Here is a 14,118-nt window from a genome sequence, read left to right as displayed (position 1 = left end):
ATGAAAGGGAAAGGGAAGATTGTGCTGGTTTAGAAATAAAGGAGAATGGAAGCCATATTAATCCAAAAGGCATCATTCTATAGCAATACCACTCAGTCAATCAGAGATGAGTCAAGAGCTCCAAAGTCACACAGACCACAAAGCAGCTCATCTCTATGCCATCAGATGCAAGGCATCAAGTTCCTTCTGATCATACCCAAGAGTGCTTTGGAGGATGAACAAACTGCAGGAGGCAGGTGGCCCTCATGAACCAGATCCCTGGTTTTCACCTGGTCTCTTCTCTTCTGGAAAGACCTGACTTTTCTGAAACCCTGTGTGCTACACCACAGCCAACTTCACATTGAGAAGTTGAACTGTGACACTCTGCTAATTCTTTTCTTATCATTCCTTTGTTAACCCAGAACAGCCACAGGCGATGTATTTGTTTAACAAAGGTCCCATATTATCCTCAAAAGGAACAACAAATCAGCAGAATAAAAGACCACCCAGACATGTACTCTGGAGGTGTTCCAAGCAGGACTTAGTCTCTCTTGAGCACATATGCCGTAGGAGCAGCACAGGTTCTTTGGCACTGGATTCTATCCTCAGATCTATAGGTTCTCGCCTGGCTGATACTGAGGCTCTGTTGAAGTGAAGTAGTCCTCCAAGAAAGCTTGCAGATACTCAAAGGTTGGCCTTTCCTCAGGATCCTTCCTCCAGCACTGACACATCAGGTCATGCAGAGACTCAGGGCATTCTGGTGGACAGGGCATCCGATAGCCACGCTCCACTTGGTCAAGCACTTCCCGGTTCACCATGCCTATTGGTGAGAAGGGGAAAAAAGAGAGTTACTACTAGTACAGAAGCAACTGTACATGTGAACGCTTCAAGGATTTCCAAATTTAAATTCATCTCTAAAGGAAATATTTTGCTTGGCTCTTCAACAGCATCTCATTCAATCAAAATATATAGAACTATTGCTAGTACCTTAACCTTTTGTTAATTTTGTTTCTTCTGAATTACAAAAGAAGCCATTTAAATAGCTCTCCCTTATACCAGCCAGCAACTCTTGGACTTTTCTCCAGAGTTTTTCTACCTTCAACAAAGAGAGATTGGGGAACTTTGTAGTCCTCCATCATCTCATGCAACAATAGGCAGGACTGGGGAAGGGTATTTTTTTCAATACTTTGTAATTTCATTACGAGAGGATTTTCAGGACAGTGCTACTTTAGATGCAAACACAGGATATCATTTATACTGAGCCCAGTGGAAGGGATTGCTTTTCCTCAAGATACAAAAAAAATTTTTTTATACCCACCCAACTCCAGATATCAAAGAGTTCTACACAGACCAGATAAATCGTTAGCTTGGGAAACATATTTATTGCAGCAACTGTTACCCTGCACATGCCCAATCTCGTCTGATCTCGGAAGCTAAGCAGGGTCAGGCCTGGTTAGTACTTGGATGGGAGACCACCTGGGAATACTGGGTGCTTATACCATAGTCTTTCGAGACTGAAGGTTGCCAACCATTATGAGAAGATATTTCTTCCCAGATCTTGGTTGAAGTTCATCCATCTACTGCCCTGGTTCAACATAGCAGAAGAACAGAGGACTAGGAAAGGATGCCCGTGAGCCTCTAAGGCCCCAATCCGATCCAACTTTCCAGCGCCAGTGTAGCCACAATGCAGTCCCGAGGTAAGGGAACAAATGTTCCCATACCTTGAGGAGGTCTCTGTTACTGCCTTCTCACCATAGGATGCAGTGCACACCCCATTGGCATGGCTGCACCAGCACTGGAAAACAGGAAAGGATTGGGCCCTAAGATCTGTGCATTAAACCTAGCAGAACAAGGCTCAGCCAGCACTGTGAATCTAGGAACCAGGCAACAGAGCAAGCAGGGTACAGCAGCTTGAGGTGAGTGGCCACCGAGTATCCTTGTAAGGATAAGGAGTTTCCACAACTGGTCCTGTGGCTAGCGGCAGCACTGCCCTTGCAGCACCTGAAGCAAATCTCAGCACTTACCTGGATATGGCACTCGGCCCTTTGTGGCCAGTTCAGTCAGCAGTATTCCAAAGGACCACACGTCTGACTTGATGGTGAACCGGCCGTACAGAGCAGCTTCTGGAGCAGTCCATTTAATAGGGAATTTAGCACCTGAGCAAAGCAAATAAGAATATTAAGCAGGCTCAAAAAAATGTCATGTATATATTTTTCAGCAGAGTTCACAAAATGGGAAGAGATGAGGGTTGACAACTAAGATCTTTCACTGTCTCTGTCAATGTTCACCAACCTGATATATGGTGCAAGTGTAACTAACCAGGACACGCTGAATAGTGTGCCGTTTCTTGTCCTGTTGGCAAGCAAGGGCACCAGCAGAGAAAACTCTCTGTCTCAACAGCACCTTCCTCATTCTAGGAGAGGACTCTGCATTGCCACCCTGCTTCCCCCCCACTCTGAAGCTTGAGAAAGTTTGTAGCTATTTCTTTTTCTCAAATAAGGAGCAATAGAAAGAGCAGTCCGTACCTTGCCTAGCCGTATATTCATTGTCCTCAATCAGTCGTGCCAATCCAAAGTCAGCTACCTTGCACACTAGGTTTTCCCCCACAAGGATGTTGGCTGCTCGAAGATCTCTGTGAACATAGTTCATCCTCTCCACATATGCCATGCCAGATGCAATCTGGAAATATTATTATTATTATTATTATTATTATTATTATTAAACTTTATTTATATGCCGTCCTTCTCCCCAAAGGGACCCAGGGCGACTCACAACATATTAAAAACAGATTAAAAACATAATTTAACCACAAATAAAAACATATTAAAAACACATTAATATATACCCATAAAAACCATAGTCAGATAAAAAGTCAGATAAAAAGAGCAAAACGTAGCAAATCAGAGGAATCAGGCCTGTAAAAATACTAAAAACATACAGAAAAGATGTTTAAAAAGGCCACGCACTCAGAAGGCTTCTTTAAACAAAAATGTCTTCAGGCCTTGCCGAAAAGTCTCAAGAGAGGGAGCCATTCTCAAGTCAAGGGGCAGGGAATTCCATAATGTTGGTGCCACTACTGAGAAGGCCCTATTTCTTGCCGCCGCCCCACGTACCTCCTTAGGCGGCGGCACTTGTAAAAAGGCCTTCTCTGATGACCTAAGAGGACGAGCCGGATTGTACGCAAGTAGGCGATCTCTGAGATAACCTGGCCCAGAGCAGTATAGGGCTTTAAAGGTCAAAACCAGCACCTTGAATTGGGCCCGGAAACAAATGGGCAGCCAATGCAGCCCCCGGAGAAGCGGGCTGAGAGAGTCAAACTGCCTAGCTCCAGTGACCACACGGGCTGCCGCATTCTGCACTAATTGCAGTTTCCGAACCGTCTTCAGGGGCAGCCCCACATAAAGCGCGTTACAATAATCTAACCTCTATGTCACCGTGGCATGGATCACCATGGCCAGGTCTGCCCGATCCAAGTACGGCCGCAGCTGGCGCACCAGCCGAAGCTGAGCAAAGGCCCCCCTAGCCACAGCCGCCATCTGGGAATCCAGGAGCAGCTGTGAATCCAGGTGGACCCCCAAGCTGCGGACCTGCTCCTTCAGAGGGAGTGCAACCCCATTCAGAGCAAGCCGATAGTCCAGTACCTGCATCGAGGATTTCCGAACCAGGAGAGCCTCTGTCTTATCCGGATTTAATTTCAGCTTATTAGCCCCCATCCAGATCCTCACTGCTTCCAGACAGCGCTCCAGGCCCTCAACCGCCACCCTGGAGTCTGGAGGAAAGGAGAGATAGAGCTGGGTGTCATCAGCATATTGATGACACCCCACTCCAAACCCCCGGATGACCTCTCCCAGCGGTTTCATGTAGATATTAAATAGCATGGGGGACAGAATTGAACCCTGTGGCACCCCGCACCTCAAAGGCCAGGGTGTTGAACAGGCATCCCCCAGCACCACCATCTGGGACCGACCCTCCAAGTAGGAGCGGAACCACCGCAAAACAGTGCCTCTAACTCCCAACTCAGCCAATCGGCCCAGAAGGATACCATGGTCGATGGTATCGAACGCCGCCGAGAGGTCCAGCAGGACCAACAGGGACGCACTCCCCCTGTCCAGTCCCCGGCGTAGGTCATCCACCAAGGCGACCAAGGCAGTTTCCATCCCAAAGCCCGGCCTGAAACCAGATTGAAAAGGATCCAGATAATCCATTTCATTCAAGACCCTCTGGAGTTGGGCCGCCACCACCCGCTCAATTACCTTGCCCAGAAACGGGATGTTGAAGACTGGCTGGTAGTTATCCAACACCGTGGAATCCAGGGAGGGCTTCTTCAGGAGGGGGCGAACCACCGCCCGTTTCAAAGCGAGTGGCAACGTCCCCTCCATCAAGGAAGAATTAACCACCCTCCCCGTCCACTCAGCCAGTCCACCCCGGGCAGCTCTTATTAGCCAAGCTGGGCAAGGGTCAAACAGGCAGGCAGACGGCCTCACACTCCAAAGGAGTCTGTCCACATCCTCGGGCTGTACAAGCTGAAAAGAATCCCACAACACTGAACAAGCAGTTGCCAAGGGGACATCGTTAGACATTGTCAATGTGGCATCCAAGTTGCGACGAAATATCCCAAATATCCCAAAACATGACAGTTTATCCCAAACATGACAGTTTAGCTAGGCCCCACCCTTATTCTGTGCCCAGTGTTTGCCCAAAAAGCGTAAGCCACATCACAAAGCCCTGTTTAACCCATATCCAACCCCCAATTAAGATGGAGACCAATGTAATGAAGCCACTGGGTGGGCTGTTTGTTTTTTATGTTCAGACTGATCCGTGGAAAAGCAATGTCCTTGAAGCTGACTGGCTCCACAATTCACTTAAAATGGTGTGTCAAGCAACGGTTTTCAACAGAAGGATTGAAGAAAGCTAAAAGTCTGTGAATAATACATGTCATCAGCCAACATCAGGAGGAGATTCATAACTGCTGATGTTGTGCAGACTGAGGGAGGGCATTGATGGCATGCTGCTCCACTAAGGAAGAGGTGGGGGAAAAGAGGCTGGAAGGCCAACAAGGAACAGAAAACAAAGTAGGAAGATTTTACACCAGTTTAAATAAGAAAGCTCACGAAAGGACACCAAAACACTCTCCAAAGCAAAGCACATGAAAGACCAAATTATACATGCCACAGACTTTCACGCTGCAGTTTCCATGTGATGTTTTAAACTGTAAGTGAAGCAAAGTCACTATGTATGACCACTTCCTCCCATCAGAAAAATAACCCCCCGACTGTGTAGGAAAACGGGTTCTAAGACAGTGCTCTTCCTGATGTACTAGCTGCGTATACGCAGGGAGAAACATGTAGTTCCCTCACCTACAGTCTAGAGCAGCATTTCCCAAGCTGAGGATTGTGAAGTTGTTGGTGGGCTGCAACCCCATATGTGCTGGACCACAACATGATGCTCCCTGTAGCGCCACAATTATTGGTAGAGGTGTTCGAGAACTATGTTACTGTATTTACTTTACACAAAAGTAAGCAAATTGTGTTCAGTAAGACTTGGATTGAAATCCTATTTTACACACCAGAAACAAACTTCTCTACTTATTGGAAGCCCCCAGTAGCTGCTTCTGGGTTGTGCTGGGCCCAAAACACACCCCATTAGCCTCCATGGGCCCCAGAATGCTCCGGGGAAATGATTTCCAGTTTGTGGATACAATTTCTGATTTAATTCCAGAAACCAGAAGTTGCTTCCAGTTGCTTCTGTGGGGTGTTCTGAGGCCTAAGGGGGTCAATTGAGTAGGTTGTGGGCCTGATGTGACCAAGGGCTCCCAATGAGGCACTGTGGTGCTACAGGAAGTCTCATGTTGTGACCCACCATGGAGGACAAATTGGGTCGCAGTGCTAAAATGTTTTGGGAACTGCTGGTCTAGAGCAGGGGTGCCCAAACCCCGGCCCTGGGGCCACATGTGGCCCTCGAGGCTTCTCAATGTGGCCCTCAGGGAGCCCCCAGTCTCCAATGAGCCTCTGGCCCTCTGAAGATTTGCTGGAGCCCACACTGGCTCAGCGCAACCGCTCTCAGCATGAGGGCAACTGTTTGACCTCTTGCAAGAGCTGTGGGATGAGGGCTCCCTCCACCGCTTGCTGTTTCACATCTGTGATGCAGTAGCGGCAGCAAAGGAAAGGCCAGCCTTGCTTTGTGCAAGGCCTTTTATTGCAAGACCTTCATTCATTCATATAAGTTTGTCTTATATATATATATTTCATTCATTCATTCATTCATTCATATTGGTCTAATATATTCATTTATGTAAAGTTATGTAAATTTATTCAAATTTTAAATGTAAATGAATTCTTTTCTCCCCGGCCCCCGACACAGTGTCAGAGAGCTGATGTGGCCCTCCTGCCAAAAACTTTGGACACCCCTGGTCTAGAGTCTAGAGTCATATAAACCTAAATTACATCGCACAGTTCTGCTGCATGCGTAGATTTGATCTCAAAAAATGTGGCCACACTCACCTGAGCTGCCATGTCCACCAGCTGAGGCAGCCGCAAATACTTGCCCATCTCTCCTTTCAAGAAGTCTAGGAGGCTCCCTAGGTGGAAAACAGTTGTCAATAATCAGAGCAGGGCAAGCAGACATCCCCCCCCCCAAAAAAAAAAAAAAAAATTGGAGAGATTAGTGGTTGCTGTGATCTCCCAGATTTTAAAAAATAAATCAGATCACACCAGATGAAATGATGTTTTAACGGAACCAACTAGCTATTTTAAAGAGTGTGGAAGACAATCAGCTAAAGAAAGTTTTCCCATGCAGGAGAAGGAGGCCACAAAAGGCAAATGTAACGCCCAATGCATTTTGAATATTAACTCTTCCCAGGACTGATGGGTTCAGTTTTTTCAACAGAAAAACCTGAAAAGCTGCTTCTATGCCATCTCAAAATATTTGAGCAATAAACTGTTTATCCAGAAATGAAGGGGGGGGGCAGAATTCTTTAAGAATTCTGCATATTCCTGCCAAGTTCTCCCTACCCACCCCAGAGCTTTCTGACCTTATTTCACAGTGTTTAGTATTATGATCCTTTTCCAGCTAGTTGCCAGATCAGTACAGCTGCTTATCCAGATTTGTGCTCAGCAATGAGACTTCATGTGATTACTTGACTCTGGCTGTTTTGTATTTGATCACATTGCAAATCTAGGGCCTGGATCTGCATGTGAGCAGCCTGAGACCACAGAGGCAAGAGATGCTACCTAGCAGGCCTGCTCCATTTCCAGAGGTTGCGTTCTCATTCATTTATTGCTTTATCTCCTTAATTGGCATGAACCTGTAAGCCACATTTGCTATTCTGGTAGGGCAGTGGTCTCGTGAGTAAACTCCTAAGGTAATTCGTGACAGGGGAGGGGTGAAGGCAGCAACATGAGCACATGGGGCATTATCCAAGAATGGATTTGCACAACCAAAGTGGTGCGTTGTAGATGTGGATTCATTCAGTGTTTGGTAAATGTGGGTCATGTGATTGTTTCAGCACACAGCCAACTCAAAATTCAACACTTATTTGCCACGCCACCACAACCAGAAATGAAGGGGGGGGGCAGAATTCTTTAAGCCTTTAAACTGTATAAAATTCTTTATAAGAGAGAAATCTAACAATTTAGCTATAATTCTTTGCTTGGAGAACCCTGAGCAAATAAGTGTTGTATTGTGAGTTGGCTATGTGCTGAAACAATCACATGACCCACATTTACCAAACACTGAATGAATCCACTCGGCCCACATCTACAACGCACCACTTTGGTTGTGCAAATCCATTCTTGGATAATGCCCCATGTGCTTTGTGCTGTCTATTCCAGATACAGTCAAATTATAAAATGGGGACAGGGTGAGTGTTTTCCCTTTTGCCTTACATTTCTACCCAATTCAGTTTTGTCCACCCTATTTGTTCAGTTAGAAGAGTAAGGGCACAAACCTAACACCTTATGTCAGTGCTTTCCAGTACTGGCATAGCGGTGCCAATGCGACATGTGCTGCATCCTGCAGTTGGTTGTCACTCACGGAGGCCTCCTCAAAGAAAGGGAATGTTTGTTCCTTTACCTCAGAGCTGCATTGCCCTCATGTCAGTGCTGGAAAGCACTGATGTAAGGGGTTAGGATTGCACCCTAAAGCAGGGGTGCCAAACTCGTTTCATACCAAGAGCCAAATGGCATTCATGATGCCTACTGAGGGCCGGAAGTGATGTTGTTAGGCAGGAAGTGATGTCATTAAACAACTCAAACCAAAAATTAGCACTTTTTCTCACTTAGGAATTCATTAGCTGCAAATGACAGAAGATAAAATACATAAATCTTTATCGTATTTTCAAGATATGGGAGAGCCCAATCTTCACGTGGGCTGCCCTTTCAGCAGTTAACACCTGAGCACTGCTCAGTAGCTGAGAGCCTGAGGGCTGGATAAAAAGCTTCTGTGGGTCACATCTGACCCCCCGGGCCTTATGTTTGACACCCCTGCCCTAAAGGAACATCCACGCAATGCATCCAGCCCCTCAGGTTCCTGTACTACCTCTCATGCCCCTGTTGCATACCTTTGCACATGTATTCGGTAACAATGTAGATTGGCTCCTCTGAAACCACAGCATACAGCTGCACCAGCTTCTCATGGCGCAGTTTCTTCATGACCTGGGCCTCCTGCAGAAAAGCCTCTGGAGACATTGTCCCAGGCTTCAGAGTCTTTATAGCCACCCGGGTGGTGCCATTCCAGGTCCCTGGAGTAGAAATGCAAATAGATTTACAAGGCAGCCTTTCCAATGAGAAACAGTGTTCACAGGCTCTGTATGGGCCCTGATACAGCTACCTCAGGATAAGAAAACACCATGAACAACAGATATAAGATACATCCAGGTTATAGCTTCTGCCACTTTCAGTACAAAGTTAAACTGACAGACACCAGCATAGGCTTGTACCTTCCAAATGCAATTGCTTTTTTGTCAGCAGTTATGTGGATGTTAATATGGGTCCACCTCACACAATTGTGAGGATTAACAAGATAATGTATGTGAAGAGCTTCAGGGGACTCAAAGTGCTACATTTTGCAAATGCTAAGATTTACTATTTACGTGGGATAGACAATAATGCTTAGCACTATCGATCTGGCCTTCTCTCACACATAAGACAGTTCACAACTGTCTCCGATCAAGCTTTGTACGATGTAGCTCTAGCAAAAGTAGTGACAATATCTTGAGCTACTATACTAGTAGGAATCCAAGGTGTCGTTTGCTACACTGATGCAAGTCTGGAGTTGCACTGGTGAAGCCTATGTCCCTTTTGCCTTGCACAGCAGACCAGACCATGTAGGATATAAATTCCTAGTGAAGCTGCCTTGGGTCCCTTCCCGGTGAAAGGCAGAGTATAAATAAAGTAAACAAACAAACAAACAAAAAAACAAATAGTGAATCAATTGCCATTTCTGTAGTAAAAAAAAAAAAATCCAACAGTTACTAGCTTACAGACCAGACCAATTGCCTGGTCTGTAAGCAGCACCAGTGGCTGTTTTCCCTAATCTCACCCTTCTGGTCTGATGGCCATCAAAATTCCTGGGAATGTTTCTCAGTGTGCTTCATGGTTCAGGTATCTGCCAGGAATTCTTACCCATCCACACTTCTCCAAAACAGCCTTGTCCAAGCTTCACCTCTAATCGCAGTGACTCCCGAGGGATTTCCCAAGCATCCTTTGCCAGACCTTGTGTCTGAGGCTTGCTGGTTGGGCAGACATTGGTGAGACGGTGGCACAAGCCATCTGCATGCTCTGCAAAAAGGAAATATGAACATCAGGAGGAAATAAGGAAAGTCATTTTATGAAGAATATTCCTAAAATTACCCAGCCTCTTGTTTCCACTCTAATCCATTTGAATCTCCTTGAATCTTTGTTTCATTGTTCACCAATGCTACTCTGCTGATATAAATAAGGCAGGTCATGGGGGAGAGGAGTTATGGTGCAGTGGCAAGGAGGCCATATGGTGCCAAACACTTAAAGCAGCAGTTTTCATCTCATGGCACAGCATACTGGCAAGGCATCCAAATTTTCAGACACCATCTGTTTTTTGACAATTGACAAGGCACATCACACTGTTGGTGGTGGCCTCATATCTCCCAATGGCCCTATTAATAGATGACCCTCCCCCAAACTCCTGTGGCACACTTATGGACTATTTGCGGCACACTGGTTGAAAATCTCTGACTTAAAGAATTCCTTTTGATGTAGCCCTAATAATGTACTCTACAGCAGCAATCATGGTGGGTGCTTGATTTCTTGAAGGATCAGTCTGTGTCATGAGGACTCATTTGTTGAAAGCTGAAGAAGAACTATAGAGGGAAGAGAACCTTCTTCAAATCTGACGATTCCAGACTTAACTCCTTGCTGCCCTTAAGATGCTGCCCAACTCTGTTCACAGGTTTGCTTTAGTTTAAAAGAGCCATGGACACGGTGTCTGCGTTTTGGGAAAAATCTGGCATGACTGGAAATGTGTTGAAACGATACTTACTGGAGTAATAAGCCACCAGCTGCTGAAGGCTGCTGAACTGTGTGCGGGAGGTAATGTAGAAGCCACCGTTGTCCAGCTTGCGGATCTTGTAGTGCTTCACATTGAGGCCCTTGGCATTGTCAAAATCTGAGACAGAGAGGCAGTAGGCACCTTCCAGGAAAGAACAGGCACAGTTCAGATCTTCTGACCAAAACAAACCTCTGGATCAGTACTTAGCAGGACTATATGAACCACCCACATACACAGTTCATTTTATAGAGATGTGGGTCCACCATGCAAGAGACAAGAACAAAGAAAGGGGAAACTAATTCCAAACTCCCTATCAGTTCATAGTTTCTTTGTGGCACTTTAGAATGGGGAGAAATGTCAAAAGTGCAGATTTTCAAGTAGACCTCGTGTGTTAGAATGTCTTGATGCCATCTCCTTAAAGAAGGCTGCACTGCTGCTCTCAGCAGGACAGCAACTCATCAGCAAGATCAAGACTGGGGGAAAAATGCAGAGATACCTTTGAAGAACAATAGCTGCCTGCAAAGCCAGGTCTGTCTAATTATGGCCTCCAGCTGGATCAGATTCCACTGTGATCCTGTCAAACCTTACCAGCTAATTTGCAGGGGGGGAGGGCAGAGACATGAGCACTTCACTGCAACACCTCAAGGGAAACACACAAACAGGCAGCAAATCCATAGGGAAATATACCTTCCTCACTGCTAATGGGATGCCCCAATTACAAACTAGGGAAGTGATTCTACTGTTAACTTGTCTGATGTGTCAGCATTTCAGTGTTACAAGGAAGCCAGGATTATTGGGCAGGGTTTTCAGTCTCCAAAACAGCTGCACCATGAGACTGACTTTTTAAAACATTCCAGTTTCCAGGGTCCTGTAAACTTCAGCTGAAAATCTGACCATGGGCAACACATTGGCCCCAGTTAATGACATGATCAATGAGTTAAGAATGCTCTGGGGACTTTGTAAAGTTTCAGAGAAGATGAGCAAAACAGGCATATTATTACTTCGTGTTAATTGAAGATTTTTTTAATGGGCACAGTCTTTTATCCCCTTCTTATTTATTCTCGATCATCATTCCCTGTCACATCTTGCAAGTTGTTACCTTTTAAAAAATCTTCTTCACCACCTTAGGCAATTTCCATTGGATAGGTGGTGTACAGATACTGTAAATAAGCATGTCATGCAGAATGAGTGGTGCAGATCCCATTCTTAGGAGATAAATGGGGGCCAACCAAAACCCACTACAGAGATAGTGGCCCACATAAAGACCCAGCCAGATGATTTGGGATGAACAAAGTTAATTCAAGAAAGTTTATGCTTGTAGGACACAACATCCCAATCTAGGCAGTTTAATTGCCTCCTACAACCTGCTAGAAGCCACATTTTACCTTGCAGCGATTCCCCTTAGAAAGTAAAGCACGCAATGCAGCCATCAAAGACTGCTTTAATTCTCAAGGGAAGACCTCCACTACATTCCTGCTGCTCTGTAGTAGTCATCAGCTGCTCATATATCTGCACTTGCTCTTTTTACACCAATTACTATTGTTTTGGTTCAGCCCTTCAGGCAAAAACATCCACAACATCACCACCAAATTAAAAGTAGTTACAAGAGCAAAGTTTATACTGTATATGTAAAAAGAAAAAGAAGGTGGCTATTAAAGCTCCATAGTCATGGCTGTGAACACTCTGCTTTTAAAAAATCAATCAACATTTTGCATCAAGGTAACCCAAACTCTGTACCAAGAAAAAGATGAATTCTGCATCTAGCATAAATTATGCAAATAAAGCCTATTTTTCTGACTATCTTCTTTAGCTATCTTTTAGGTATATAAACATAGTCATTTACCACAGTCAGCCCATCAGTCCATCCAGCTCAGTATTGTCAACATAGACTGGCAACAACAATTCAGGATTTCAGGCAAAAATTTTCCCTACCCTACTGAAACTGGGACCTTCTGCATGCAAAGCCGGGTCTCTTTCCATCCCTTCAAAGGAGAGGTCCCTCAATTAGACAGAGAAGGCATTGCTCCCCCACCCCCTTGAAGCCATGACTGGAAATTGACTAAACAAAGCAAATTTCACAGCTGAGTTAGACCTGAAACATATGTCAATACCACATTTGGTGCTTTGTCTGTGGAGATCTGTGCAATACATGCAGCCGTACAATTTCATAGCATGCCACATTTGGGAAATGCAATACGTAAAAATGGACCAAATACAGAAGTTCCTATAAAACACACTAATGTGACACTCCCTTTCAACACATCCTAGGCCAATATCACAAAAGGATTTTAGTACAATGCATTAGGGGATATTTCAGGGAGAAATGCCTAAAGAACGCTTGAGTTCAGCATACTAAACTCAGGATGATAGGATGTCTGTATGGCATGTATTCCACACAGACATCCTGTCACTCCTTTCATGATTGAGTGTTTCCCACCCTGTTCTAGTAAGTATCTAACCTGTTCATATGCATGCTGCTTGTTCCCTCCATGAGATGATGCCTATTGGGTAAACCCATCATACAAGGTAAGAACTTAGAAGGGCAGAGAGCAGTCACAAGTACTTTGTGCTCACAAAGCTTTTAGTACTGGCACAGAAGTGAGTATTGCATTGTCTCTGCTGCCCAGTTCCTTTGTTGTCATTCACAGGCAGACACCAACTTCACAAAAACCACTCCCATCAATGCAACAGCAGCCATCCTGGCAGCACAGAAAGGAGGGAACTGCAAAGTTCCCTGTTGCCATTGGTTACCCAGCTATTCCCAGCTCAGTGACCCAGTTTTAGCACCATTCTCTTGCAAAGGCACAAGATCGGAGCCTCTGTTTACATTGGATATTTAAATCCCACCCAGTTCTCCACCAATCAACTCCAAATAGGGAGGGGAGACAAAACAGAGCAGTGCCTGGTTTACAGAAGGACTACAGTGAAATCCATGCATTGGGTGTGGATGGTATCAGGGATATGGCCTTAATACAAGACTTCATTTTTTAGAAGATGCATTTTTAAGGCCTTGAGCAAGAACAAAAGGCATCTGGAGAGACTACACAAGCTGCAAGGCTCCACTCTTCCAACATAGTAACTCTATCCACAATGAAAGCAAGTTCATATATGATTTGCACATACGACAATCAGTTATCATTTGACAATCTGATTGCATCCAACTGAAGATGATGACTAGCTATATAATACTGATTGTCAATAACAGCAACAAAAATTCCAAAGATGTTTACATTGCAAAAGCAACAAGTAAATGGTTATTACAGCGTTATACCATCTCAGCCAGTATCTTATGATGGGATTTGAACCAGGAACTTAGCCCACAGTGGTTTCTGTACAAGGGTTCATGTTTGCAGACTGAACACATAAACTTGGCCTAAAGCAATTTCAGAGAAGGAACAAAAAGGTCTTTTTAGAACAGTAAATTCCCAAGTTGTGTGTTGGGACACATTTGCCCAGTGGTCATCCAGAGAGTGCAATACCAGGCTGAGCATGGACAGATGATTCCTTAGTTGAAATATAGCCCCTTGGCTCAATCAGGGGACATCAAGCCCTAAGTAAAGTCTTATCTCCAAACCAGCCCAGACAACTTGCCTGAGTAGCAACAAAGATTCCTTCTGG

At 45.0% G+C, this 14,118-nt stretch overlaps 1 protein-coding gene across 4 annotated transcripts in view; it reads right to left on the bottom strand.

Moving 5' to 3' along the window:
• Window positions 1-590: 590 nt before the first annotated feature.
• Window positions 591-14,118, bottom strand: part of SRC (SRC proto-oncogene, non-receptor tyrosine kinase) — a 38,842-nt gene continuing 25,314 nt past the window's right edge. For all 4 annotated transcript variants that reach the window (XM_066626547.1, XM_066626550.1, XM_066626551.1 and 1 more), the window contains 7 exons: window positions 10,492-10,641; window positions 9,600-9,755; window positions 8,537-8,716; window positions 6,480-6,556; window positions 2,505-2,658; window positions 2,004-2,135; window positions 591-799 (listed from right to left, as the gene is read on the bottom strand). In XM_066626547.1, the coding sequence (XP_066482644.1) occupies window positions 591-799; window positions 2,004-2,135; window positions 2,505-2,658; window positions 6,480-6,556; window positions 8,537-8,716; window positions 9,600-9,755; window positions 10,492-10,641 (1,058 nt within the window). The remainder of the gene's footprint in view (window positions 800-2,003; window positions 2,136-2,504; window positions 2,659-6,479; window positions 6,557-8,536; window positions 8,717-9,599; window positions 9,756-10,491; window positions 10,642-14,118) is intronic.

The sequence above is a fragment of the Tiliqua scincoides genome, chromosome 4 (genome assembly GCF_035046505.1).
Source record: "Tiliqua scincoides isolate rTilSci1 chromosome 4, rTilSci1.hap2, whole genome shotgun sequence".
Classification (NCBI taxonomy): domain Eukaryota; kingdom Metazoa; phylum Chordata; class Lepidosauria; order Squamata; family Scincidae; genus Tiliqua; species Tiliqua scincoides.
Note: the sequence above shows the minus strand (reverse complement) of the source record. Positions and strands in the feature narration are given on the sequence as shown.